Source organism: Rhodamnia argentea, chromosome 10, assembly GCF_020921035.1.
Source record: "Rhodamnia argentea isolate NSW1041297 chromosome 10, ASM2092103v1, whole genome shotgun sequence".
In the NCBI taxonomy this organism is placed as follows: Eukaryota; Viridiplantae; Streptophyta; class Magnoliopsida; order Myrtales; family Myrtaceae; genus Rhodamnia; species Rhodamnia argentea.
The window spans coordinates 13,809,287-13,835,731 of NC_063159.1; the positions used below are offsets into that span (position 1 = coordinate 13,809,287).

General features: G+C 41.7%; 4 protein-coding genes across 17 annotated transcripts; 3 read left to right on the top strand and 1 right to left on the bottom strand.

Annotated features, from left to right (window-relative positions):
* Window positions 1–22: 22 nt before the first annotated feature.
* On the top strand, window positions 23–3,387 carry LOC115733321 (putative pentatricopeptide repeat-containing protein At3g13770, mitochondrial). 2 transcript variants are annotated; one of them, XR_004014486.2, is made up of 4 exons: window positions 23–323; window positions 358–984; window positions 1,066–2,607; window positions 2,813–3,387. XR_004014486.2 is itself a non-coding variant. In XM_030663987.2 (3 exons), the coding sequence occupies exons 2-3, from the start codon at window positions 507–509 to the stop codon at window positions 2,508–2,510; spliced, it is 1,923 nt and encodes a 640-aa protein (XP_030519847.2). In that variant the 5' UTR covers window positions 23–323; window positions 358–506; the 3' UTR covers window positions 2,511–3,387. The 2 variants fall into 2 exon arrangements, 1 of the variants encoding a protein (XP_030519847.2); XM_030663987.2 differs by having other exon boundaries at window positions 1,066–3,387.
* A 1,265-nt stretch (window positions 3,388–4,652) lies between these two features.
* On the top strand, window positions 4,653–5,269 carry LOC115733349. The gene has a single exon (XM_030664011.2). The coding sequence runs from the start codon at window positions 4,708–4,710 to the stop codon at window positions 5,035–5,037; it is 330 nt and encodes a 109-aa protein (XP_030519871.2). The 5' UTR covers window positions 4,653–4,707; the 3' UTR covers window positions 5,038–5,269.
* A 10,170-nt stretch (window positions 5,270–15,439) lies between these two features.
* On the top strand, window positions 15,440–20,830 carry LOC115733285. Of its 12 annotated transcripts, none has more exons than XM_048286097.1 (9): window positions 15,440–15,615; window positions 16,722–16,793; window positions 16,884–18,018; window positions 18,116–18,407; window positions 18,698–18,907; window positions 19,053–19,226; window positions 19,620–19,820; window positions 19,908–20,021; window positions 20,294–20,830. In XM_048286097.1, exons 3-9 carry the CDS (start codon window positions 16,931–16,933, stop codon window positions 20,639–20,641), a joined length of 2,427 nt encoding a protein of 808 aa, XP_048142054.1. In that variant the 5' UTR covers window positions 15,440–15,615; window positions 16,722–16,793; window positions 16,884–16,930; the 3' UTR covers window positions 20,642–20,830. The 12 variants fall into 12 exon arrangements, with proteins under 12 accessions (XP_048142054.1, XP_048142049.1, XP_048142055.1 ...); XM_048286092.1 differs by having other exon boundaries at window positions 16,911–18,018; XM_048286098.1 differs by having other exon boundaries at window positions 15,440–15,611; window positions 16,911–18,018.
* A 61-nt stretch (window positions 20,831–20,891) lies between these two features.
* Window positions 20,892–24,326, bottom strand: LOC115733274 (probably inactive leucine-rich repeat receptor-like protein kinase At5g06940). 2 transcript variants are annotated; one of them, XM_030663940.2, is made up of 2 exons: window positions 21,737–24,325; window positions 20,892–21,367 (listed from the first exon to the last, which is right to left on the bottom strand). In XM_030663940.2, the coding sequence occupies exons 1-2, from the start codon at window positions 24,030–24,032 to the stop codon at window positions 21,000–21,002; spliced, it is 2,664 nt and encodes an 887-aa protein (XP_030519800.2). In that variant the 5' UTR covers window positions 24,033–24,325; the 3' UTR covers window positions 20,892–20,999. The 2 variants fall into 2 exon arrangements, with proteins under 2 accessions (XP_030519800.2, XP_048142040.1); XM_048286083.1 differs by lacking the exon at window positions 20,892–21,367 and adding an exon at window positions 21,414–21,531 and having other exon boundaries at window positions 21,737–24,326.
* Between the last annotated feature and the right edge of the window lie 2,119 nt (window positions 24,327–26,445).

The window sequence follows — 26,445 nt, forward strand, 5'->3', positions numbered from 1 at the left end:
TCTCCTATCCTGATGAACTGTTCTTGCTGGGCTGGGTGCCGGTCAAGATTAGTCCTACTGTTATCCTTTCTATAATGCCTTAAAAGAGTTTTTTTTTTTTAGAGGGAGAGAGTTCTTCTCCCTAACAAAAGGTATTCGGGAATCTGCGAGTCACGGCTATTTCTTAAGGAAATATAAGATCAACGACACTTGCAACTCCCATCCCATGCATGGGTGGGTATTTCATTAGATTCTACTGCCTTTGCCTATGATGATTAGGCAAATTCTCTAATAAACCGACTTGAATGATCCTCCTAAACAGCGCCACCTCGAAATACATTTCTGTTTCTTGGCCACAAAAATGATATCAAGAATAAGTTTAACTTCCAGCCCCTACAGCGTCCGAGGTAACATCTTTCAACTATCATGAAGCTTTTCCTCGATGTCCGAGGTTATAGATGCTTCAACGATAGTCTTTGGCTCCAAGGACTTAAGGGTCGCTAAGAATTCGGAATCAACGTAAAGAGATGCTGACAAAGGCGACGTTTTGTGCCCATCAACCCATGCAGCTCTCTCGCTGCTTGTCCAACGCACTTGCCCGCCAAACGGCGTGCCCCTCCGTCCTCCAAAATCCCCCAAAGTCAGATACTTTACGTTCCGGTGGTTGTTTGAGGGAGGCGTTGCTGGAGATGGCCATTCAAGGCCCTGAAATGGTTTTTGCAGGATACGTGACACTCTTGGACGAGTGCGTGGATAAGAGGGCGTTGAGAGGAGGCCAAAGAGTCCATGCCCATATGATCAAGACTTGCTATCTCCCGCCAATCTATCTCTGGACTCGGCTTATTGTTTTCTACACCAAGCTTGGGCTTTTGGGTGATGCGCGCCGGGTGCTCGACGAAATGCCACTCCGGAATGTGGTCTCTTGGACGGCCATGATTTCAGCTTATTCCCAGAAAGGGTATGCCTCCGAAGCTCTGGATCTTTTTCAGCAGATGTTGAGATCAGGTATTCTGCATGAGAGAGAGCAGTGCTTGTTTACCGTGGGTTCTTGTTTACTTCTTGGTGATGCTAAATAACATTTTGCAGAGACAGAGCCAAATGAGTTTACGTTCGCCACAATTCTTGCTACATGCACGGGGATGTCGGGTTTTCAGTTGGGATGGCAAGTCCACTCTTTAGTCATTAAGAATAATTATGAATCCCACATATTTGTCGGGAGCTCACTCCTTGACATGTATGCCAAGGCTGGCAAAATCCATGAAGCACGAGAAGTATTTGAGTGCTTGCCTGAAAGGGATGTTGTTTCTTGTACTGCTATAATCTCTGGTTATGCTCAGTTAGGTATTGATGAAGAGGCCATTGAATTATTTAGTAGGTTGCAGAGAGAAGGAATGGATCCGAATTATGTTACTTATGCAAGTGTCTTGACTGCTTTGTCCGGGCTTGCCGCATTGAATCATGGCAGGCAGGTCCACGGCCATGTCCTTAGGCGTGAAGTCCCCTTTTACGTTGTTCTGCAGAATTCTCTCATAGACATGTACTCAAAATGTGGAAGTGTTACCTATGCAAGACGAGTTTTCAATAGCATGTCTGAGAGAACTGTCATCACATGGAATGCTATGCTTGTGGGTTACAGCAAACATGGGATGGGGAGACAGGTCGTTGAGCTTTTTGAATTCATGAGAAAAGAAAAAAAAGTTAAGCCTGATAGTGTCACACTCTTGGCAGTTTTATCTGGCTGCAGTCATGGGGGATTGGAAGAAAGAGGGCTTCAGCTTTACCGTGAGATTATAAATGGGGAACATGGAGTTCAACCAGAGATGGAGCACTACGGGTGTGTAATTGACATGCTTGGGCGTGCTGGTCAGCTGCAAGAGGCTTTTGAACATATACAACAGATGCCTTTTGAGCCGACTCCTGCTATTTGGGGTTCACTTTTAGGTGCTTGTAGGGTTCACTCTAATGTTGACATTGGTGAACTTGTTGGCCGTAAGCTTCTTGAACTTGAGCCTGAAAATGCTGGGAATTATGTGATTCTTTCTAATTTATATGCTACAGCGGGAAGGTGGGAAGATGTAAGAAACCTGAGGCATTTGATGAAGGAGAAGGCGGTGATAAAGGAGCCGGGAAGGAGCTGGGTGGAGCTTGACCAGGTGCTTCACACTTTTCATGCCAGTGATCGTTTTCATCCAAGAAGGGGGGAGGTTTTTGAGAAGGTAAAGGATTTATCGCTCAAGATAAAAGCATTGGGTTATGTTCCTGAGTTGAGTTGTGCTCTTTACGATGTGGACGATGAACAGAAGGAGAAGATACTTCTTGGTCACAGTGAAAAGCTGGCCTTGGCCTTTGGATTGATGGCTAGTGCTGAAGGAGTTCCAGTCCGGGTCATAAAGAACCTTCGGATTTGTGTTGACTGCCATAACTTTGCCAAATTTGTCTCGAAGCTATATGCAAGGGAAATTTCTTTGAGGGACAAAAATCGCTTCCACCATATTGTGAATGGCATCTGTACTTGTGGAGACTACTGGTGATTGTTGTGAAGGTTCACGAGTAAGGCCTTATTTGATGCTTTGAAGATACAATACAATGAGATTATATGCCGTTATTTGGGCAAGAAGAGACAAGGGGGTTTTTGTAGATGTCAGGTTGTCCAGGGGGAGCAACTTGTAAAATCCATGACGGATCAGGAAAATTGCCGAGGTGCTGTTGCTCAGACTGAAAAAAAAAATAAAACAGTCCGATATCATGCAGGTTTTGCTGCTCTCTGAGATGACATATTTTGATCTTAGTTAATGGGATGGAGTGCGATTCACATCTCCTTTTTCACATGCAGCGAGCTAGTTTTGGAAAACCTATCTCGAAGTTTTGGTATGAGGAAGATCTGGTTTTGTGAGTTCAGAGACGGGTGTTGCTCATCTGTCTCAACAACAGAATTACAGATGCCTCAGCCCGAGGCACAGAGTAACCTAAAGATAGTCGGGTGATTGACTCAATCTTCCTTTCAACCGAGAACTTGAATTAGGATTCATTCAACTTTTGTTAACTCGAAAGATTCTGACCCGAGAAGAGTAAATGGTAATTGGTTAGCGAGACTGAGAATACGACTAAGAGGATAGGATATGGAGAATGGCTGGGGTGTGATGCTGGGTACATCTCATTTCAGGCACCCTTCATCTTGAGTTATCAAAACTCATGTTCCTCTACATTGATACGGGAACTGTGTGGACAGTCGATGCGGAAGATTCAGGATACGAGTCTGGCCTTGAGAGTGAACTGGAGCTTTAGAGTTGTGATGAAACTGAAAAACTATACAATTGTGCAGCTGCAGATTCGTCACAGGAAGTAATAAGTGAACTTTGTCCCCCAGCCTCATTCAGCTTTACAGTTCTTGACATGGTTTGATCCCCGTGTTTGCGTCGAGCATATGGTTGCATGAATGGAGCAAAGACAACCGAGCTGTACCGACTGTGGTTGTGTGGAGTTCTCGATAACGAGAAAGATCGGACATCTTTTGTGAAGTGCCCGGGAAAAGCACGGCGGGCTCTGCATATAGCTAACAAGCTTTTAGTTTGGATCATATACCTCCGTCTCTTTTCTGTTGCTCTATATCTAGGAATGCCTGGAATGGTAGGTGCCTGTATTACTCATCAAAAGAAACCAAAAGATCTCTTGTCAAAGTGCAAGTATCAAACTAGCTTTAGGCTCGGGAAACAGTTGCTTGATCTGATTTGCTGTGGACTGAACTGTACTTTAAAACCTTGCAGCTCCTATATTACACTTCTACACTAAATACAATACACAATATAATTCATTCACTATTTTCTGAAATTGAAAAAATATTTCAAATTTTGGCGGAATAGTTAAAAAGTATTTTCTGCGCTTTTGTTTGAGTGTGAACAAATGAGTACGAGCTTTAATCTCGAATTGCATCGTTGCTAATTTTCCAGTTTATGTGCAAAATTATGAGCTTTACTCCATTCGTTATACCTCAACAATATTTTTCCTCATTTAGGTTATATGAGACGTGATATATAATTTTAAATATTCATTCTCAATTTGATCAAGAGCATATCATCTACGATAGAACCAAAAAAATTGTAAGAAATTATTTTCATGACCTAATCACAAAAAAGGATTACATCAGTGTTATAATCAAATTCGTGCCGAGTAATCTTTCATCGATGTTCGACCAAAAGAAAAAAAAATAAAATTCATCTATGCAAACAAGCAGATAATGTGGTAATTGCTAAAACATCAATCGTATTCCAACTCTATGAGTTATTTTTCTCTGCTCTAATTTCATTGAATTACTTATAATTACTTTGAAATGAAATGTTCTCCCAATTTTTATCCCTACTTTGCTCAATGGAACAAATTACATATAATGCTCAGCATTAATCTATCATTTGTTGTATGTATCTAACTAATTTAATATAACAAAAAAATTATAAGCAATCAATGCTTGTCTTTCGATATTATGTGAAGCAACTGATGTTGTCCTAATCCAAAAATCATCATCCTCAATAACTCTATTAACTTGGCAAGAAAACAAGACTTAGAATTAGTCGAGAAAAGTTAAAAAGCCATTCGCCAAGACGACGTCGCTTCCTCATTTCAGAAAACGATGGCGTTTCGTGCTCAGTGGCCAATCGCCAGATCCGCCAGAAAGTAGCCTACTTCAGAGTCTCTCCCCAATCGCTCCACTCTCTCTCCCCCACTCGCGAAATCATGCCGAGTGCAGCGAAACCCTTGACGACGGTGACCGCCGCTCTCCGCCGCCGGCTTTTCTCATCCTCGTCCGGACCTAGCCGGTGGGCGACGCCGGGCCACGAGGAACGTCCTAAGGGCTACCTCTTGAACCGGACTCCGCCGCCGGCCGGCCAATCTCGCAAGTGGGAGGACTGGGAGCTTCCGTGCTACATCACCAGCTTCCTGACGATCGTGATCCTCGGCGTGGGGCTCAACGCTAAGCCCGATCTCACCATCGAGACCTGGGCCCACCAGAAGGCCCTCGAGCGGCTGCAGATGGAGCAGCAACAGATGGGTGAATCTGACTGATTAGGGTTTGGGGAAATTGAAGTAAGTTCGAGTTGAGCTTTGAGCTTTTCTTTCTTTGTTTCTTTTTGTTTTCTTTGGTGGGGAACTAAGGTTCGATGGTGTTTTACTTGGCCTCCGTGTCGAATGTTGATATGGTGTTAGCTCAATAATCATCTATTTGATGTTCGAAATCTGACTTTTGCAGTGCTCGGTGCTGCGAATTGAGCTGGAATCTATAATGCTTTTGATTGACCATGCTTTGCCTACTTTTGTTTTCGCACGTTAATGGTGCAATTAGGTGTTGAAAACGATTCCGTCCATTGCAGTTCGTTGAAATTCTAGGGATCGCAATGTGTCTTTGTTTCAATCTGGAAGTGGGCTCGGAGATGAATTTTTGGTGTTCTGGTGTGCCACATAGCTGTTAAGGAGCTAGCAGCTTCGTGTTGGAGTTTCCGGGATGGTCTTGTAACTCGCATTGTCGGCAAAAGTTTCTAGTAAATGGCGGATGCTCTCTTTTTGTGGTTGGCAAGATCATGATTATAGCTGTACATCGAGAAAGAATAATGTAGCCTATGGTCTCAAACTCTCAATGTAACTTTTGCCATTCTGTGGGCGTGTAAATGCTTGTGTATGAGTAAATGGCTACAAAGAGTGACACAAGAATGGCCACTAAAAGAAAACACATGTGGGGAGCTCAAATACTTGTGCTGACTTCAAGTATTCTCCATAAACTTTGAAGTCGACCACTCAGCTCACAAAAGTTAATACACCTAATCATAAACCTGTTACCTAAACCTGCTGAAATAATTGAGGTTTCATCCTTTATTGCTGAAGTCAGCGTTCTTTCTTATGTCCTTATTGCCTATACTCATTAACCCTCTAATGTGTCAAGGTGCACCCATTTAACTATACACCATATAAATTCCCACCTAAGAGTACAGCACTACAACCCTTTTTTTGTGTGCAAATAATACAAACTCCTTTTCCATTGGTGTTGCATAATCGTTTGTTCTTTTACTTGGACATCATTCCATGTTAATTCTGAAACGTTAGTTCTGAACCTTTGTTGGCCAATCACAAACTCACGATTATTCTGATAATTCTTGTTGCACCATGGCACGGCACTCTCTTCTGTGAGTGCATCCTTCTTGCAACAATACCATCTCAGGTTAAGTTGTAATCATGTGATTGACTTCTCTGTGAAGCTTCTACATTGAAAAGTATAAATTGAAATTGGAAGAATACCTACTTCTGCTGGACTGCTTTAGGACTATGTTCAAGTTTAGGGATTTCTTTTGATAGGTAATTAATGTTTTATGCAAGTTTTGAGCATGTTTGTAGTTGAATAATGATGTTGATTTTGCTTGGAAGGACTTGCACTATGATGTATGTGTTCAGATCCATATTCCAATGGTCATCTACATATGTTGCTGCCTGATGGAATGTAGCTACTAGGGATATGCTTATCGTGGAACTCCATTGCTAGGTTAATTTTCTCCTTTTTACTGTGTGTACAAGCACATCTTACAATGAAATGCTGTTATTAAGCTTCATACACCTGGCTATTTTTATACCGGAAAATTTCTACTATGATTGAGATCATTTCTTATAAGATCAACACTAACCAGAAATAATTAGGTTGAGTAAACGATCTATTTCTTTTTGGCCATAGAGTAAACAATCTACTTGGCTTGAGGATATTCCTCAATTTTGTTCAGATCTTGAATTTTTGAATCTTAGATTGTCTTATAAAGAGACGGGTAGAGTTAGTTAATTCATTTGAGTAACTGACATTTATTAATAATCTAGTGATAGTTCCTGTGAGGCCTTCTTATGGTGAGAGAGTTGATGTTTTATGCACTCCTGATGTGAGGGCTCATTTTCTGTGGTTACAGTGCAGTTCACCATGTTAAGTTATGGACGATCTGCTGCTACTAGAAAAGTAAGGAATTGTAAGAGTGTCAGTTTTGCTATAATAAAGTGGTTGCTTTATGATGATTCGGAGGTCCAGGGTTTAAGTCAAGATAACAGCACCTATACGAATAGGATACTGGAATGTTCAATCCTGCTTAGACCCTTTAATGTCCGTGCTTTGAGTTGCTCTTTTACTTGTAAAACCTGCAATGTCGGTTTAATGGAATTGAAGTGGTTCTTATCATTTCGTCTTTTGAGTGATAAACCAAGGGGGACCGCCCCTATGCGGAAATTGCAAAACCTATACACAAAACAGATTACCTTTAACAATCCAACAAACTAGAAGTATGAAATTGGTCTTTCCTGCTATACCGAAAGTGAAGGTTGTGTGAAATAGCTTTTTAAACTAGCTTCTTTTGTCATAATCGAGTATCTACAGATATCATAATGGAGGATCTACAGATACTTGGTTACTTAATTCCTTTGGATTTGGTTCATCTACACATGGTCTCAAGTATGTAATTACTGTGCCTAATCGTGAGATTTGTAGTAAATTAGTGTCTTTATCAGGCTGAGCAACTTTTGTCTTTGATGTGTTCTTTTTGCAGTGTGTGTGAAATAATGTGTGCTTCTAGACACCTTTGTGAATGGTCACTGAAACTCCTGTTGGATCCCTGGTCTTGGATGGACATGTTTGGTCATATGCCACCTTGTTCTTGTGCTTTCTAGCTTTATCATTTGGAATGTCTCTAGAAAAGTTAATGCTTGGAAAGATTGCCTAGATTAGCAATTAAGGCCTGCAACTCCACCTCCTCGCGAACGCCCCACTCAAGGACAATCTCTCCCAGTCAAAGTGTTGGCAAAATGAGTATGAAAAAACAAGCATGACAATGTCTCATTTCACGAGATTTAATGAGGTTTTTTGCAACATGGCCCCTCTTTATTATCAAGTGATCCAAGGACTGAGGAATACGAAGTGGAAAATTTACTGCAATGCAAGATTGCAGGTACACTGAAGGATTATATTGTTGATGAATGAGGTTTACATCGAGTTTTATGAATAATTTCTTCCGCTTAGGTCTTGTTCCTGCCTATTCTTTGTCACTTCACTAACCATCTGGAAGACTCTTGTTCTGCCTACTTGTTTTAGCTTCATTAACTGTTAGAAAGATTCTTATGATGCTTTTGCTGATCCCCGTGGACAGTCGTACTAGGAACTTTTCTTTTCTAGGAGTATAGTAGATATATGATGGTCAGCCATTGAACTCCTGAGTTTTCCTTGGTGTGCATTAAAGGAGTACCCCTTGAATTGTTTCTGATACCCCGATTCAGGTTGGCTTCCTTATCTTGTCGGTTGATGAGGATGGAAGAACCCAATGCAAAGCTAGTCTGCTTGAGAAAAGTTGGCACTGTAATGCCCTGAGATCCTCCCCAAGACCTTTGTGAACTGTTTGTTTCTCTTTCAGTTTAATGGGGTCTCCAGCAAAACCAGCCTGTGACCCAAAAAAAAAAAAAAAAGAATAATAATAATAACAACAACAAAATTTAAAAGAATAGCAGAATATTAGAATCGATTTGGTCAATCAAATCTTGGCCATTTCCTGGTGGAAATAGGAATTGGTGGAAATAGTACCCCAATGAAGTATTTTCCCCGATTTGGTGGGTTGTTTAAAATTGAGGGCAAATGAATGAAATTGGTTTTAAACTATAAAGACAGAAATTTTTTTCGGTAAGGGGAGAGAAATGTAAGGAAATGCAAATGCTGCATCTTTCTTCCCTTGTTCAAATGTGAATGAGATAAAGATAGCGCAAGCCTATTCGCATTATTGACTTCCCTATTCATCAGTTTCATTCGAATTGCATCCAAGCGCTCAAAAAGGAACTTTGTTTCCTGTCTCTTCTGTTGATTCCATTTCTCTATCTTCTTTTCCATCCATTTCCTCACTGTTAAAGCTAGTTTCTGACCCCAGCAGAAGGAAAGAGACGATTCACTTTGAACCGGTGAATGATGATCACTCGATCGAAACAGTGTGGACCGCGAAGGAAATGGGTTACGCTTTATACCACCACAGAGCGCCACCTGAGATGGCTGGGCTGCATTTAGGCCCAGTATGGTCTCTGCACGTACATAGACTGAAACCAATACTTTCTTTTCTTGAGCCGCACTAGACCAGGAAGTCAGCAATCTGGATGACCTGAGGGTGGACGAAGGAAAACTCATTTGGGTCGAGACGGGACTTCGTTTAGTGACCAGAGTCCTGGCCAAGTAGCTCTACGCGGTCAACGACGGATGTGGCAGTGCGAATATCCTCATCGCCTAATTGAGCGGCGATTGAAGTTCGGAACCTTTTTGGATAACGCCACAAGTGCCCATCTTATTCGATTTCATTGTGAGGTGGTTCATTCAGTTCCAAAATCAGTCGCCAAGCATAGTGATGGGACTTAAAATTATCTAAGTCAGGAGAAGGAAGAACCCAAACATTTAGTACATACGAGGTTAACAGACGTGCGCGGCTCACACCAATTCATGATGATGCTCGGTTCCATATGGACGAACCTTTAGTGGGGTATTGATCAAACCCCGTTCGATTCCTGCCTATTTAAAAAGGGAACTGTTCCGCCGGATGTGCCCACAGCCACGCTGCTCCATGGGTTTTATCCGCCACTTGCGCCATAAAATTGCAAAAGCGTCGGAGTTCTAGCTCAGCTCTTTTTGCCTTTAGAAAAGCGTCCCTTCTGCTTCTCAAGGCCAGTCGCTCAGTTGTGGTCACTTTGGAAGGACAATCTTCGCACTCAAGTGTGCTCAAAAGTTGGAAGGAACCCATTAACATGACCGTGAGCTGTCCCTCGCATTGGTTCCTAGGGATCCAATCCAATTCCGAAATTGTGATTATTCCTTTTTCTCTTCTCAAAATAAGTATCGATTGACTGTCCAACAGCTTTTAAGTGGTTTTTTCAGCTAGTCACGGTATTGATTACATTAGTTCATGAACTTTTTACCCGACATGCTACGTCATCGCTGAATTTTCATTGGTTCGGTCTGCTCGCTGTGTAATTGCGTCCCCGAACATTCGATTGGTTCGATTGTGTCCCTGAAGTGATCCAAAATTATCATTAGAAGGTTTTAGGTAGATGGGAATGTCTGTTCAAGGAAATCGAGCGAACACGAAAGTTATTGGGGTAAATTAAAAGGCACACATAAAAAATGTGTACATAATTTTCTCCATTCGGTGTTAGTCTTATCATATCATCGCTAGTGTCGGCATGTCTTAATGACCGTATAAAATGATAGGATAACGCTGAGCACATTCAAGTAGCTTATACGATCGTAGTTCGATAGCATACATTGGAGAAAAGTTGTAAAAATCCAATTGAACTAATTGACGGTAATGGCATTATGTATTAGACAGAAGTTCTGGACTAACAGTAGCATGTTAATATTCCAAATGTTCATTCCAATGATCAAAAGTGCAATGCTACACACAATATATCATTCTCAAACCCCACAAGCATATCGACAAATCACGGGTCATGAAGTACTTTACTAATCCGACGAAGAAGCGAGGTTCAAAATTTTTTCCCTCGCTCTTGCAACACAAGAGAGGTGTCCCTAAGTCACAAATGGCTCCGACTCTCGAGGGCTTCGACGCGAGTCGTGGCATGTTTACATTAGCTATCCTTGCATGATGGACCATTTCATGACAATTAGGTGCAGAGTGAGCATCTTTAGATTAATCAAGTCAAGCAGTTTACTCTCCGTTTTATTCTATATGAAATGGACAGCATCGTCATCCCAAAACCGATACCATAACATTCTCTTGGGACATGAGACCAGGGGTAGAACTTCAATTGTCGCAATCTCCACCTAAAGAACTAAATTCTCCTTCCTACTCTTTGGCTGAAAACTTTGTGCAGTTTGATTATAGGAAGAGGATTAAACGTCATGTGATGTTGCCATTGTACTGGTTAGTGTATGGATCTTCCAAGTTGGAGTTGGTGGTGACGCTGACGTGGAAATTGCCCTACGATCTAGATCTACGTACCCAAAAAAATAAAAATAAAATCAAACAGCTATCATATCATCCAGCCGAGAAAATAAACAAAAATGGAGCAGAAAATAATTTTTAATTGAAAGATTGCCAACCCCTCCTACCGCACATTATTGTCCTAATGAACTAATCCCATGGCGTTTTCCTGAAAAAAGCAAAAGAAAAAAGAAACAAAAAAAAAATGGAATTGTAGCTTTTTCTTACAAGAAGAAAGGCTTGTTAATTGATGTTCATTTCGCATAAGAACCACTCAACATGCGAGAAACATACATGACACCCTGAACCCATCTGCGAAACGTGGTCGAAGGATACTTCGATGTAAATCTCGGGTGTGAAATTTTGTTTACGTCGCTCTCCAGATCGAGATTTCGGGGCCATCGAATTTACCTCATCCTCAATATACCAAAGAATCTTGTTCCGATGCCCGAACGATTTTGCAAAGAGTATATGTTTTCTGTGTTAATAAAAATTAGTTAGGACTAAGGATGGATCCCAAAAGAAATTTATACATATGGAGCGATATCTCCGTCTCTTTGTGGCTATGCTTTTCGGGTGCGAGGCTGACTAAGAATGAATGAACGATCCGTGGCGCCACGCGTCGTCCGCTGAATGAGCCGGTCACAAGGCCGACGTGGAGGCGCGGGCCTACGCGAGAGGCGTGATTCTTAAAACGAGGAACAGCGACCAATCAAAATGGCTTCGAAGGTCATCTTCAGTCGGCGTCTCCATAAACGACAACGCACGAGGGCCGCAGTTGAACGGCGTCTCGTCGCTGTCGGTGCAGCGGAGTTTTTGACAGTGCACTTCCCATCTTCCTGGCTTCTCTCTCTCTCTCTCTCTCTCTATATTCCTTCGGATTCCCTGCAGAGTGAGTCTGCAGATCGAGCTATCCGATTCGCGTGTGCATGCGCGGACGGACGGCGAAGTGCGAATGCAGGGAGCGGACTCTTTCCTCGCCATTTCTTTATCAGGTCTCCTTTTGGATGAGTCTCCATCACGCCGTTTTCCAGCTCACGACACGTGATGGATAGCCAGAGGGAAGAAAGCTGTCGCAAAGGCATTTTCCCTTCTAGTTTTTAAAGCTTTCCCGATCAAATCTTTAATGCCAAAATGTTACTAAAAATTAGTCACGATGATCGGCGTCCCATCATTGATTTTCAATCAAAATTAAACTGATAGACTCAATTGACAAGCACATGAAAATATTTATGATTCAATTGGCATAATTAGAAGGCCTGTGATATATATATTTTTCTACTTGCATGTCATAATTCGAGTAAACTTGATTTACGATACGCGAGGAAACTCTGATAATGTAATCAAACACTCGAAAGCTACTTATGATTGAATCACGATGTCTCCCGATGTGGATAATTTCACGTTCCATAAATAGTCAGTATAAAGAACATTAACCTCTAGATATATTCTCCCATATCGTACCACGGTTGAAAAATATAAACTAATCGAACCGGAAGTCGCCGTTCCGAGACCAACTCTCGATGATAAATTTACTAAACTGATGATTGATGTTTTTTAATTAATTAATTTTAAAGGTATCTTGCTATTTACTTCCGACAGGAGACACGCTCCCCAGTGTGAGCTGTTCTCCACCGTCCACCGTCACATTTATTGGTCGATGGCTCGTGCTTCGTGCAATAACAAGTGGTCGAACAGGGTGAAAGCTTGCAGAAACTTCCAAGCAACCGATTAAACCAAATCCATTGTTTTTTCCATTGTTCCATGGATTGAAATGACGTATTTTATAATTAATAATAATTTATATCTAAACATATAGTAGATAATGAAATTTTTACTTGATCCTTTCTTTTTTTTTTTTTAAGCGATTCAAACGATTATTTTTGAGATAATATTTATCGAATCGTTTATTTTTCGCGAAACAAACGGAGCATGTACTAAATATCCAGCTGCCAAGGAAGAGCGACATCCCGATTGGTTCATCATTATAGTTGATATCGATATGCAGTATGACGAGAAGAGGGCAAGCGACCAGATCCGACATAACATTATTTCGCGAGATACGATTTGGCGGGTGCCTAAACGGCCCACAAATTAAAGAGCGGACCGGCCGGTTCGACCGCACACCAGCTTATCATTATGGGCGTCCGGCTTGGTGATGAATTATTGTGGCGAATAGACCACAAATTAGTGCCCAACAGCAGGATTCCCTCGTCCGGGGTTGAAAATCAGAGCACCGCGAGATGGCACGTCACATCTCTCCTGGGCCCCACATTGCGAAAATTCTTATGCCAAATTCCGCGCCAATTTTTTCTTTTGTTTATTTATTTATTTATTTATGGTTCTTTATTTTATTCTTATCTCATTACTATATCGACTATGACTGTGACTATGACCATGCGTCTGGTTTGGCATTTGTGAAGATGCAAAGGCTTTAACTTAAAGGATTTTTCGAAAGGCAAATGATGTTTAAAAGTGTTATTGAAAATCAACTTTAGTTTACATGCTATTTGGAAATAAAAACTAAAGTAAATCTACTTTGCCATAGCCGGAGTTGTAAACATCAAACTCAGACTAATTAAGGTGAAAAAGACCGCTTTCTCCTTGAACATCGAATTCGGACCGATGCCGGTGATCAAGCGACGACTCCTGCCCGGATCCGCAAAAGAGCGTACGCGTATCTTTGTTAGGATGAGAAAACCCATATTAAAATGTATAAGCTCTAGACTTACCATGGATTTTCGTCTCGATATGCTAAATGCTTCTACCGCGTCTCAAGCAATCGTGCCTTGTGGATTGATAGCATTGGTCGCCGTCAGAAAATGCAATCCAACGACTTAAATTGATAGACGAAGGAAGACTGAATATGTATAAAAAATATATCGAAAAAAAGTTATAAACATATTGCAACTGTACTAATTAACTCAAAAACCTTTTAATTAAATCAATTTAGTCATAAGTATTTTCATATTAGTTTTAGTTCAATTCATCCGGTCAACTTTAGCTAGAAATCGTTGACTTGAATGCTAGTCATCCTACATGCATGGTCAACTCTAACGTGAACATTTTTTACGATTTTTTTCCATTTCTATTTTCTTTTTTTTCCCTTTATTTTAGCCAACGACCCTCTTCAAATATGCGTGAGAGCTGCCTCGCCCGTGGCTGGTGGTACCATGACGACCCTATGTGAGGGTTGCGCTACTCGCCAACCATATTGAAATTTTAAAAAATAAAAGGAAATGTAAAAATAAAAATTATAAGAAATCTAAACATTATTAAAATGTCAAAGTCAATGCTATGGCCATGCCACATAGGATGTCCATCCTCCATGTAAGCGATTTTGGCGCAAAATTGGTCGGACAAGATCGAGCCGATACAAATGTAAAACGTTTAGAATTAAATTGATTCAATTGAAAGATTTATAATTAAATTGATACCAATACAATAAGTTTAAAATTCTTTTGGCACTCTTCCCCGCGTATATGAGTATAGATCCTACAGCCAAGCAATGTGAGATATTCCAACTGCCCCTCGTGTACAAGCCGGATTATGAGTGGCACGTGAAACTTGACGAAGGGGGAGAATGCATACGCGAAAATAAATCGGGACAAAACCTGCTCCGATATTATCTTAAAAAACTCAACTTTAAAATATCTCTCATTACTTGACATGAAGTTCATATGCTCTTTATATTCATGCGACCTTTCTTTATTTATATGTATAAATTTTTAGGATGGAATTTTCGCACGTGGCATCGGAGTGGAAAGTGATCTTTCTACGTAGTTATTTAACTTTCCGTTGTACACTGCATGTGGTCGCCACGTCGATGTTCGTCGCCCGAGCTCCTGCTCTTCGGGCAAGAGGATGGAGAGTAACGTTGTTGAAAGTTTTGACTATGTTTTTATTTATTTATTTATTTTTATTAAGGGGGAAAATGCGAGGCAAATTGCGCTTTTCAACTTTTTTTTTTTTTTTTAAAATGTGATTTTCAACTTTTTTTTATTTTATTGAATGGCCTTTTTTAGACCCAAAAAAAAAAAAAACTTGAATGGCCTTTTGACCAAGAAAAAAAGAAAGAAAGAAAGAATTTGAACGGTCTCGCTCAATGGTGACGGTTACGGACAGCGACCCCTCCGGTAACCGGACAAATGAAGACAGCGATCGCGGTTTAGGTGGACCAGACAAGCTCGCCCCCCGACGCGTTTACCGGCAATACCCAGTCACCTCCCCTCACCGACAGCTCTCTCCCCGGTCACCGTCCCAGACAAAAGAAATATAAAAAAGCAAAAAGGCACTCGTCTCTTTTTATTTTTATTTTTGGATTTTTCAATTAATTAAATGAACCTTGCGTAATATCACTACGAGAAACTCTTTTTCTTTTTCCTCTTTTTTTTCCTTCTTTAAAACGGCAAATCTTCCCGCACTAACACCACGACCCCCCGTTTTCCTCACTCCCGTCACACTTTGTACTCTCTCTGTGTCCGTGAAGAGAAGCAGTGTCCCCATTGAAGTCCTCGCTTTTGAAGCACAAGCAGGATCATCGTCTTCTTCCCTGGTGATCCCGAGGCCAGCCATTGTCTCCGAAGCTTTTCTCCTCTGGCTCGAGAGATCTCGACGAAGGTAAGAGCTTTTTCCCCTTTTTTTTGGGTCAGAGTGGTCAGTATGATCTTTTTCGCTCGCATTTTCCGACGGTTTATTTTGCAGCTTTTTGGATTTCGCGTACTGGATTTTACCCATTTCGCTTTTGTCGTTTTGAAGATTATGTCCCCTGATCTTCATCGCCCACGCTAGTCACGCATTCTTGACTCATTTGTTTCATTTTGTCTTGCTCTGTTCCTGATGGATTTGGAGGTTCCTTTCACGTTCCGCTTGGTTTCTCTCGTCATTTTTCTTGCGTTGAAGTCCGGCGTCGTGTGATTTCTCGCTCTCCCGCGGTGTTTCTTAGCGCTCTGTATAGACATTTGGGTTGTTAAACTGCTCAGTTGTCGGTGGAGTTTTCGAAGATTGGACTTCGTTGGACTGCTGCTTGACCGTCGAGTGCAAAACGCCTGTGGTGGTTGTATCGTCTCATGTGCGAGCACTTTCACTTGCTTCTGAGTACTGAAATTTTGGGTCTCCGTGCTTATGCAGATGCGCGTAGCGGTTTATTTCGAAATTTCATCAAGCATTTCTGTTTAGATTAGAATTCTCTGTTCACCAGTTCAAAGTGCGTGGCATCACACGAAGTAAATTAGAATTATGCTTTGTTCTGGCTAGGATCAAAACTTGCTTCATCAAATAATTGGACCACTTGGGCAACCTTCGTGTTCACATGTGACTGATTGATAATCTTGTTTCCCGATTAATGGCATTGAACGGGGAACCTCACCTTGGGTTTAACCGGTTCCTTGTTTCCCCCTTAGGTTAGTGCTCCATTTGGTTTAGCATTTTACTTGATTCGAGGATCTATGTGAAATTTCATGATATTGCTGCTTCATTTGAAGAGAAGATGTCATTTCTTTTAGATGCAAGTTAGTTGAGATCTTACTTTTCCTGGTTGTACTTTTTACTGCTTATGAGCGAAATTTTTGTCGTGAATTCAAAAATTCTTGCTCGCATGGTTTTGGAGAAGCTTTAAGCAAAAGATAGCACTGACAATTTGCTTTGAAGTCGTGTTTTTGTAGTATGTTGTCTGGACATGGATGCAGCATCTTGCATGTGGGACTCATAAATAGTTCCCTACTCTTTTCTTCTGCTTGTTGATTACCTTTTTATTGCTGAAATCAGTCAGCCAAAGCAAGAGCCCGGCGAGGTGCTTCTGGCTTGTTTAGCTTGGAGAAGTCTCTGATGATTGATTAGGGCAGGGTAAGTGGTTTTGCAATCCTTCGCAAGTCCAGTTCTTGCCATGCCTTTAAGTCTTTTATAAGCTTCACATTGCACTCATTGCAGTTTCTGTTGGTTATACCGGTGTTGCAGTTGGGAGGACAAAACTTTAAATGGAAAGCAATAAGAAACGAACTCCGAATACCAGTCAAAATAAGCGCTCGGAAAGAAGCGATAAGAAAAATCAAAAACCACGTCAGGAGAATGGCGTGAAGGGTTTGAATGCAAAACAAACAGACTCTAAAACTTCAATTGGTAGATCGGATTCTTGTGCTTTAGTAGGCAATTCCAGAGCAAGTACTGAGCCTGCTGAAGTTTATGAAGACTTGGTTATACACTATGTAGATGATGTCAACAGGACTGAGGATCCAAATTGTAATTTACCAATTCCAGTGTTACCTGACAGACAAAACAAGGATGAAACCTTGGATAACCATTCTAGTGATCTGGAGAAGGAATCTTGGGGAAAGGAAGAAGGATCAGACACTGATACTGTTAAAGATTCTGTATCATCTCAAGGAGATTCTGTGACCCCTGAGGAGGACAAGGTAGAAAGATCTTCAAAGAAAGTCGTCAGAAAAATTAATAAGACAAGCATTACAGAGAGCTCACCTCTTGGATCAAGAAGGAAAATTGACCAGGAAAACAATAAATCACAGTCCAAGGCCTTGCAGAATACCAGTGGGAAATCTACAAAATGCAGGATGGAGACTTCTGGAGTTGCTAATGAAAGTTTATGTAACGGCGACCCTGGACATATAGAGGTTCCTAGTAAACCTTCATCAGAGTCTTCTGAAGGTGTAGATGACAAAAGTACTGAAGAGATGAAGGAACTTGATATTTTGGATGAAGCCTCACATGGCACTCAAAGTGTTGGAAGTGACAGTGATGCTTCTGATGCTGGAGAAAATGAATGTAAAGATCAGGCTGCTTTGGAACAGAAGATTGGAGAAATGGAGATGAGAATTGAGAAACTCGAAGAGGAATTGAGAGAAGTTGCTGCCCTTGAAATCTCACTATATTCTGTGGTACCTGAGCATGGGAGTTCTGCACATAAAGTCCACACGCCTGCTCGACGTCTTTCTAGACTCTACATTCATGCTTGTAAGCATTGGACTCAAGACAAGCGGGCCACTATTGCTAAAAACATTGTTTCAGGGCTTGTCTTGATTGCAAAGTCCTGCAGTAATGATGTCCCAAGGTACAAAAAAATTTGATGGTTTAGACCGAAGGAAATTAAAAGCTTTGCTTGCTTTAATAACCTTATTAATCCTTCTTCCTTCTTTGTGTATCTTAAGGTTAACCTTCTGGTTGTCCAACACCATTGTGCTGAGGGAAATTATTTCTCAAGCATTTGGCAGTTCACGTAACTCAAGCCCTTTTACAAAGTTCGCTGAGTCAAATGGGAGTAACAAGAAAAGTGAAGCCAAGTCTATGACACTGAAATGGAAGGGCAATTCCAACTTCAAGCAAACAAATGGCTGTATACAGTTTCTAGAGGACTGGCAGGAAACAGGAACCTTCACAGGTGCATTAGAGAAAGCTGAGATGTGGATTTTCTCCCGGATAGTTGAGTCCATCTGGTGGCAGGTATGTATGACCTGGATAATCTATCCTTTTGAAAGTTGATAAATTTAATAGCGTAGTAAGATTGCCAAGATAGAAAATAAAATGAACTTCCTTTTTCAACTAGGGAGTTGACAGACTGATTTTGAGCTAGTGTATTATTACTGTCAGATAAAAATTGCTGGTCATATAGGTCAAACTATCTATATGCCCATATCTAATTTTTGTCTGTTATCCAGTTTGCTCATGATCTTTACATAAGTGGCAAAGTTTCTCATGTGTTAAATTCTATTTTGGCTGTTGTCTCCATCCAGGCGTTCACTCCACACATGCAAACGCCCGTTGAGGATTCATTTTCCAACAAAAGCAAGGGGAAGTTGCTGGGACCAGCTTTGGGTGATCAGCAGCAGGGGAATTTCTCTATCAACTTATGGACAAACGCTTTTCAAGACGCTTTTCAACAAATTTGTCCTGTCAGAGCGGCAAGACATGAGTGTGGTTGTTTGCCTGTGTTGGCAAGGATGGTAGGTTTTAGGTGACACATTGTCTAAGCTGTTTGATATTGACCTACAAGTTCACTTTTATATGGGCTTTAACTGAAAGCTATTCTTCATGTTGAAGTTTCTTCCCTTTGCTTCTAAGTTGATTTAAACCTTGTTCTTTTGTCAGGTGATGGAACAATGTGTTGCCAGATTAGATGTGGCAATGTTCAATGCCATTCTTCGTGAATCAGCTTTTGAGATACCTACAGATCCAGTCTCTGATCCAATTGTCGACTCCACGGTACTGCCTATACCAGCAGGACACTTGAGTTTCGGATCTGGAGCTCAGCTTAAAAATTCAGTAAGCATTTTAACCACTTTATTTGAGCACGGACTTCTCGCCCATGCATCAAATGATTCCAGATTGCATCGTCATCAACGCCAATGTAATGCGGATGCTAATACTTATGTCTATGCATGATCTTTCCATTTCCGTAATATCATAATTAGTCTAATTTCAGACGGCTGAATACAATTACGGCTCTTGGATTTGTTTATGCTTAAAACGATCTGATGATTTTTTTTTTCCCAGTAAGATTTGAGGAACATCATCAAATTGTGATGGATGTCTTTTTGGTACAATCTTTCTGCTTTGTTCTGTCATAGTGACACCGTATAGTTCTGGTGTCTTCGAAAATGACATTGCATGGAACCGAATGCTTTAAATGCCAATTGTTAACACACGGTGCTGCAGGTTGGCAATTGGTCTAGATGGCTCAGTGACATGTTTGGCATGGATAACGACAACCCTGCTGAAGAGGATCAGCAGAGTCACAAGGAGGAACGCCAGCAGGGTGGTAATAGTGAACTGAAGTCCTTCCTTCTTCTTAATGAACTGAGTGAACTTCTAATGCTCCCAAAGGACTTGATTATGGATCGATCAATCAGAAAGGAGGTAAGAACTTTTGAGATTTTGCTTTTCGATTTGATGGATCCCGGTCAACCACCTTCCATGCATAACATGACTTCCTCATTTTGCTAGGTGTGTCCAACCATTGGTCTGGCTCTAGTCAAACGGGTGCTTTGCAACTTTACTCCGGATGAGTTCTGTCCGGATCCTGTTCCAGGAGCTGTATTGGAGGCACTGAATGCCGAGGTATGTTTAACTTTCTTTCCGAACTGTTGTATTTACATCTCTAGCATAAGCTGCAGTAATTGCAACCTGAAAGATCTCTTTCGGGTAAAAATATTCCATGAGAGGAGAACTATCCATCTGTTATGGTAGGTTTCAAATGACCAATCACATCTTTAATTAGTTACCTTGATATTTTGGCATTTTCGCCAAACAGCCGAGTTTTCTTTTGAACAATTGCAAGATTCCTGCTGCTAACATTGTTTTTCCTCTCTTTATGGTCAATACCTGTACAGAGTATCGTGGAATGGCGATTTTCTGGAGAAACCGTGAGAAACTTTCCTTATACAGCTACTCCCGTTACGTACTACCCGCCTTCCTCTCTTGATGTGGCAGAGAAAGTTGCCGAGGCCGGAGTTGGTTCTCACTTATCGAGGAACGTGTCTGCAGTGCAGAGAAAAGGATACACGAGCGACGAAGAACTTGAAGACTTGGAATCTCCTCTCATGTCTATAATGGATAGCATGTGTTCATCTCCGACTACCATCAGTAATGGAAACGGAAATGGGAAACTAGTGGAGCATCCTGGCTACTCTTCGATGAATGCGAGATACGAGCTCCTTCGAGAGGTCTGGTCTGAGTGACCTATGGTCCATGTATATTCTGGTTCCATCGTCAAATGTAAAGTATCATGAGATGAAGTTCTATAACCATGATAATGTAGAGAATGGAGGAGATGAAAAGTGAAAGCTTTTCGTGAGCTATCTGATACGACAGAATTCTTGTATATTTGCTGCAATTTGTGAGTTTTCCACAGTGCAAAATTTCTTTTATTTTCTCTGTCTTCTCGAGAGGTCTATGTATTTGCATTCAGGAAAATGCAGATGCCATTTCTTTATCTAAGAGAGAGTTCTCAGACGTTCTTTCTCATATCATCAAAAATCGAAAAGAGAGATGCAGGAAAAAAAGTCGAATTTACATGGCAGGACTTTGGCTTAATTTTCACACTGACAAAGGGTTCTCTGAGGCAGAGAACTCTAAACTCGGAAAGCTACCCTTAGAACCGAGTAACTGAAGATTTCTCACGACTTCAGGCATAGATGGTCGTTTCTCCGGTGCCACCGATGTGCAGCGCAGAGCGATCTCCAGTGCTCCCAGCATTTCCTGTTGGGAGGAGCTTGATATCTTGGGGTCGAGTACTTGGAGGACCCCGTTCGTGAGGTTGATTTTCCGTCGAACCCACTTCACAATATCGACAGACTCGACCAGTTCCCTTTGCTCTGCTCGCCGGCCAGTCACCAGCTCCAACAACATGACCCCGAAGCTGTAAACATCCATCTGCTCAGTAGCTTTCTTGCTGTATCCACATTCTGCAATCCAAGAACAAAATGAGTTGCGAGATTCGAGTTCTTTTGGGACCATAAAAATAGGTATGCATCATTCTTTTAAATTTTGTAATGCGTGTGAGAATGTGTGAAATCTGCCTACATAACGTCTTAGCAGGAGCACTTGGGCAGAAACGATCTTAGAAAACCTACTGTATGAAAAAATGAGGAAATCTTAATCATGAACTATTAGTAGATTTCAAGCAATTGCGATAAGACCTTGGAGATATCAATCAGTTCTGGAATCCAAATAAGGCCTGCCGAACTCAGGACTGCTATTCGTTTGGCTTGAGCTAATGTAGCATATAACCATTTGAAAAAATGAGGTTACAATCTAAATGAAAGTCTTGTTACCTGGAGCACTGTAACAAGAGGAAGCTAATTCTGAAACTACTATTGTCTGAAATGCCGCTTCGCCGACTACTTGGTCAAGAGCGAAATCAGTGAGCTTGGGGTTGAATTCAGTGTCCAGAAGAATATTACTCGACTTAACATTCCTGTGAAGTAAACGAGGAACGTAATCCTTGTGCAGGTATGCCAGTCCTTGCGCAACTCCAATGGCAATCCGGAATCTAAAGCTCCACTGAAGCTGAAAGTTTGGCCTGAAAAGTAAGTCTGCCAAGCTACCACCAGGCACAAATTCATAGATTACAAATATTGACTCGTCGGAGTGGAAGAAACCCAGAATTTTGGCAATGCTTTTGTGCCTAGTTTTAGCTAATGTCTTGATCTCAGACTTCAGGGCTTTGGAAGAGTGGATTCCAAAATTAACCAACTTTTTCACTGCAATCAGTTCGCCACTAGGCAGACTTAGCACATACACTCTGCCGAAAGCCCCACCGCCTCCGGCAGCGGTTTTCTCATCCATTCCCATGATCAAATCCTGCTCGGTGACTCTCAGAGGATAAAAGAAGACCGAACGCCAAACACCCCTTTGCTGTTTTTGCTTTGATGACTTGTGATACACGAAGAAACCAGCAGCTACAATTAACACCCCAACACCAAAAGCCACAGAAATCAGGGCATATGTCAATGTCGTAATCCTCGTCTTGTGGCGGCTTGGTTGGTCATCCAAACATGGTGTTGATAATCCTGGCCCACAGAGACCAAGATTTCCTTGGAGAAACGAAGCGGGAAGACCTGAAACCAGAGCATATGGAACCCTCCCAGAGAGCTGGTTGAAGGACACATTCAGGAGAGCAAGCTTCAAGTTCTGAAACTGTTGTGGGATTGGTCCAGTGAGATTGTTAGCTGAAAGGTCAAGGTAAGTTAATACCGACAGATCCGCAAGCGATAAGGGGATTTCCCCGGTCAGACTGTTGTCTGCCAATGCCAATGAAACGAGCCTCCTGCATTTCGTCAGCTCTGGGATCTGACCAGAAAGAGCGTTGTGGGAAAGATTCACTATGCTCATAACGGGCGAATCGCAAAAATTTGGAGGGATTTCGCCTTCGAATTTATTCAGAGACCCCGAGAATCTGTATAAGCTCTTGACTAGACCAAGACCCTTAGGAATTTTACCCGTGAAGCTGTTGTTATCAATCTGAACTTGTTCCAACTTTGTAGCCATGGACACAGAATCTGGTATATCTCCAGAAAACCTATTGTTTTCAGCCCTTACCACTTTAATCTTGGGCAATGACCATAACCCACTAGGAAACTCACCGGAAAAATCGTTGTTCTGAATTTGGAACTTCTCTAGATTCAAGCACTCGTGGATGGACTCAGGCACCGACCCATTAAGCAAATTTGTATGGAGACTGAGTTCTATAAGACCTTTCGCGCCACAGAAACCATCAGGAAATGACCCCGCAAGCCTATTCTGGGAGACATCAAAAGAAACCAAGTTCTTTAGTGAAGCGACGACTGTCTGAGAAATCCCACCAGTGAGGTTATTCTGAGAAAGGTCCAAAATAGCCAGACTCTGTAACCCCGCAAAGGAATCTGGTATCCCACCATGAAAGCCAGACCTTTGAAGCAAAAGCTGCTCCAGCCTCACGAGCTTCCCGAAATCACCAAGAATCTCGCTCGCCAAATACGCATTCTCAGACAAATCAAGGACAACAAGCTCTGTGAAATTCCCAAAAATAGGAGGCACGTTACCTGAGAGCAAGTTGCTTCCCAAATTGAGAACTTGGAGGTCCTTGAGAGCACCAATGCTATCTGGGATTTTTCCCTCAATGTGGTTCCTGCTCAAATCAAGAACCTTCAGGGAGCTGAACAGAGCAATCTGGTCGGGCACAGTGCCCCAGATGAGGTTGTTGCTGAGGTTCAGAGTCTCCAGGGAAGTGCACAGAGAGAGCTCCAGAGGAATGGGCTGGTTGAAGAGGTTGTCAGCAAGATTGAGGTAAGACAGAGAGCGAAGCTCGCACACCGAAGCTGAGATCTCACCGGAGAGGTTCAGGGCTTGAAGGTTGAGCGCAGTAACCTGGAATGGCGGGTTAGCGGTGCAAGAAACGCCAGCCCAGTTACAGTAGTAGTGAGCGGGTGAGGGAGAGGAAGAGTGGGACCAGGTGGACAGAGAGTGGTTTGGGTCTTCAATGGAGGATTTGAAGGAGAGGAGAGTGTCAGCTTCTGAGGACGCTGAGCAGAGGACGAAGACGTGCAGAGCCGCGGAGAGGAAGAGCGGGAACGTGCGGGTTGCGGCCATCGGAGGCAAATGTGAGAGACTTAAAGTTCTGTGCTTGATCCTCTTACTTAGAATCGTATCTCCGTTGAATCGTCCCTTCTTTAATTCGTTTCCAAAGGGATGACCTTTGCGTCCAATGAAGAAGAGGAAGAGGAAGAGGAAGAGGAGGAGAAAAGGAAGGTGGTGGGGTGGGAGAGTGTGACACAGAGGAGGACGAATGATGCCAATAGAGAGCAGCTGCGTCAAAAGTTGCGATCTTTTCAAGCTCTTCTGTGCGTCAAAAGTTAGCCATCAAGTACTTCTCTCTCGATCTGACCCAAACAAACAAACAAAAAAAAGTGCTCCTCTCAAAAAAGGCGAAAAAGAAAGAAAAAAAAACACATACGGAAGAAAAAGTTGTGCATAAAGTCATATGTCGTTGTGCGCAAAGTCATATAGCCTTTGACATATGAATTCCATGTATAATAATTCAATTTGAACGGTTAGATTTAGCATACCTACCACAATCAACGGTTTAGATTCAGCTTTACACACACATATATACACACACAGAGTATATATATTACACTAATTAAAATAAAATTGAAATCACTATTTTCGGAAGAAAGATGCTGATAACTTGTTGCATGCTGCTTTTTCTTTTTCTTTTTTTCTTTCTTCCTCAACCAGTTGCCGGCCACAACGATAGCTGGAAACCCGCAACAGGCAAGAGACTAGCTCAAGCCTCACCTGCCACGGGTGAGCTCATTCCCTCCCCTATGGCATGTAGAGGTAAAAAGAAAAGAAAAGAAAAGAAAAGAATAATCCAAAGTTCAATTTTTTTTTGGTAATTTTCTTCGGGTTGATTTTTCATACCAAACGGCGAAAAATATTTTCCTAATTATTTTCAAGTTTTAGCCCAATACCAAAAAAATGTTATCATTTTTTTGAAAAATGACTTTCTAAAAATATTCTCCAAAACTATTTCGTTTTTTTCGCTAAGCACTCACATCTCCTCGCTAGACATCAAGAGAGAGTAGGGGTGAGCATGGTTCCAGGGTAGAATCGAAAACCCGGAACTGGAACATATAGGATCCGGTCCGGTTCTAGCTTTCAAGGTATGTAGAGTAGGTTTTAAGTTCAAAAAATTGAGGAAGTCGTTTTAATGGGTAGGTTCCAGATTCTATTATCCGGAACTTGGATCCTAAATCCCGAAATAAATTTTTATACTTTTCTTGATATATATTTTTACACGATCCTACAATATTTTATGGCGTCTGATAATGAGTATATAATTTGTAGCCAAACAAATTTTTAGGTTTTAGGTTCAAAAAAATGACAAATTTGTTCCAATGGATTGATTTCGGGTTTTAAATATAACCTGTATAGAACCTAAAACTACTTACATCTACTTTTTCTTAGATGTTGTAGCATTCACTCTCATTTTGCTTAACTAAAAATGAAAAAATAAAATAAAATAAAATAAATTGATAGGTTCTCGGGTATCCTGAAACCGACCTTAGAACCCGTAACGGGGTAGGTTACTGGTTTCAAGGTATGACGAGTAAGTTTCGGGTTCCAAAAAATAAGGAACCTGTTTCGACGGGTAGGTTTTAGGTTTCAAGTGAAACTTGTATGGAACTTGAAACCGCTCACCCCTAAAGGAGAGGCTCGATCGTCCACCTTAATTAGCTTTGTACTATGTAGCCTACAGCTTTGATCGACACTTTAATGATTGTGCCAGCCGTCCCAGGAGAGTGGCTTGAAAAGGAATGTGGTCCGGTCGTATTTCCTCCGTTTGTTTTTTTCTCGCACATTCAAATCATTGTCCTCGTCCCCCCAAACCCATCGAGTGGCATCATGCATTGTTGACAATGTCGAGTCCCCCCCTTTTGGTGTTTTTTCTTGCACTAGCATGCCCAAAATCATGCACCTATTCCTCCACGTGTACCCCTTTTTGTGAGGTCAAATTTCGCTTCAGAAGAAGGGAAAAAAAAAGGGAATCCAAAGCCCCAATAGTCAAATGCCACTTTTTTTTTTTTTTTTGTAGATTTTGAAAGGCCTCTTGGCTCAACAGAGAAAAAGAAGAAAATCTCAAACATGGTGAGCAGGAGGGTGAGACCGTCCCCCTCCGCCGCACTCGGTGTGGGGGATTTGAACTCTGCACCAGCTATGCGGTCGGCACCCACCGAGATACCACCACGAAGGAAAAGATCATTGGCCCTCGATTTACAGCGTAGTCAATTCCATCCGCGACTCACAAGTCGCAAGCAATGGCCACATAAAGCTAAAACGTGAGCTGAGCTTCATGTGCTTTGAAAGAAACAAGCCTTTGGGAAAAAAAAAAAAAAAGGGGGTGGCGTTTCAGTAAAGGGAATAAATTCTCCATCAAACCCATAAAATGAATTGATAAATATTAAGTATAGAGATTATGTTGGGAGAGGCGACCGAAGGC

What these genes read in the sequence shown, in the direction of transcription:
- LOC115733321 (XM_030663987.2), top strand. Translation starts at nt 507, where the DNA reads ATGCTGACAAAGGCGACGTTTTGTGCCCATCAACCCATGCAGCTCTCT. An exon ending in TCAGCAGATGTTGAGATCAG is followed by an intron (nt 985 to 1,065) that starts GTATTCTGCATG and finishes AACATTTTGCAG; the next exon opens with AGACAGAGCCAAATGAGTTT.
- LOC115733349 (XM_030664011.2), top strand. Translation starts at nt 4,708, where the DNA reads ATGCCGAGTGCAGCGAAACCCTTGACGACGGTGACCGCCGCTCTCCGC.
- LOC115733285 (XM_048286097.1), top strand. Translation starts at nt 16,931, where the DNA reads ATGGAAAGCAATAAGAAACGAACTCCGAATACCAGTCAAAATAAGCGC. An exon ending in TTGAGTCCATCTGGTGGCAG is followed by an intron (nt 18,408 to 18,697) that starts GTATGTATGACC and finishes GTCTCCATCCAG; the next exon opens with GCGTTCACTCCACACATGCA. An exon ending in TGGAGGCACTGAATGCCGAG is followed by an intron (nt 20,022 to 20,293) that starts GTATGTTTAACT and finishes ATACCTGTACAG; the next exon opens with AGTATCGTGGAATGGCGATT.
- LOC115733274 (XM_030663940.2), bottom strand. Translation starts at nt 24,032, where the DNA reads ATGGCCGCAACCCGCACGTTCCCGCTCTTCCTCTCCGCGGCTCTGCAC. An exon ending in CTCTTGTTACAGTGCTCCAG is followed by an intron (nt 21,368 to 21,736) that starts GTAACAAGACTT and finishes CTTGGATTGCAG; the next exon opens with AATGTGGATACAGCAAGAAA.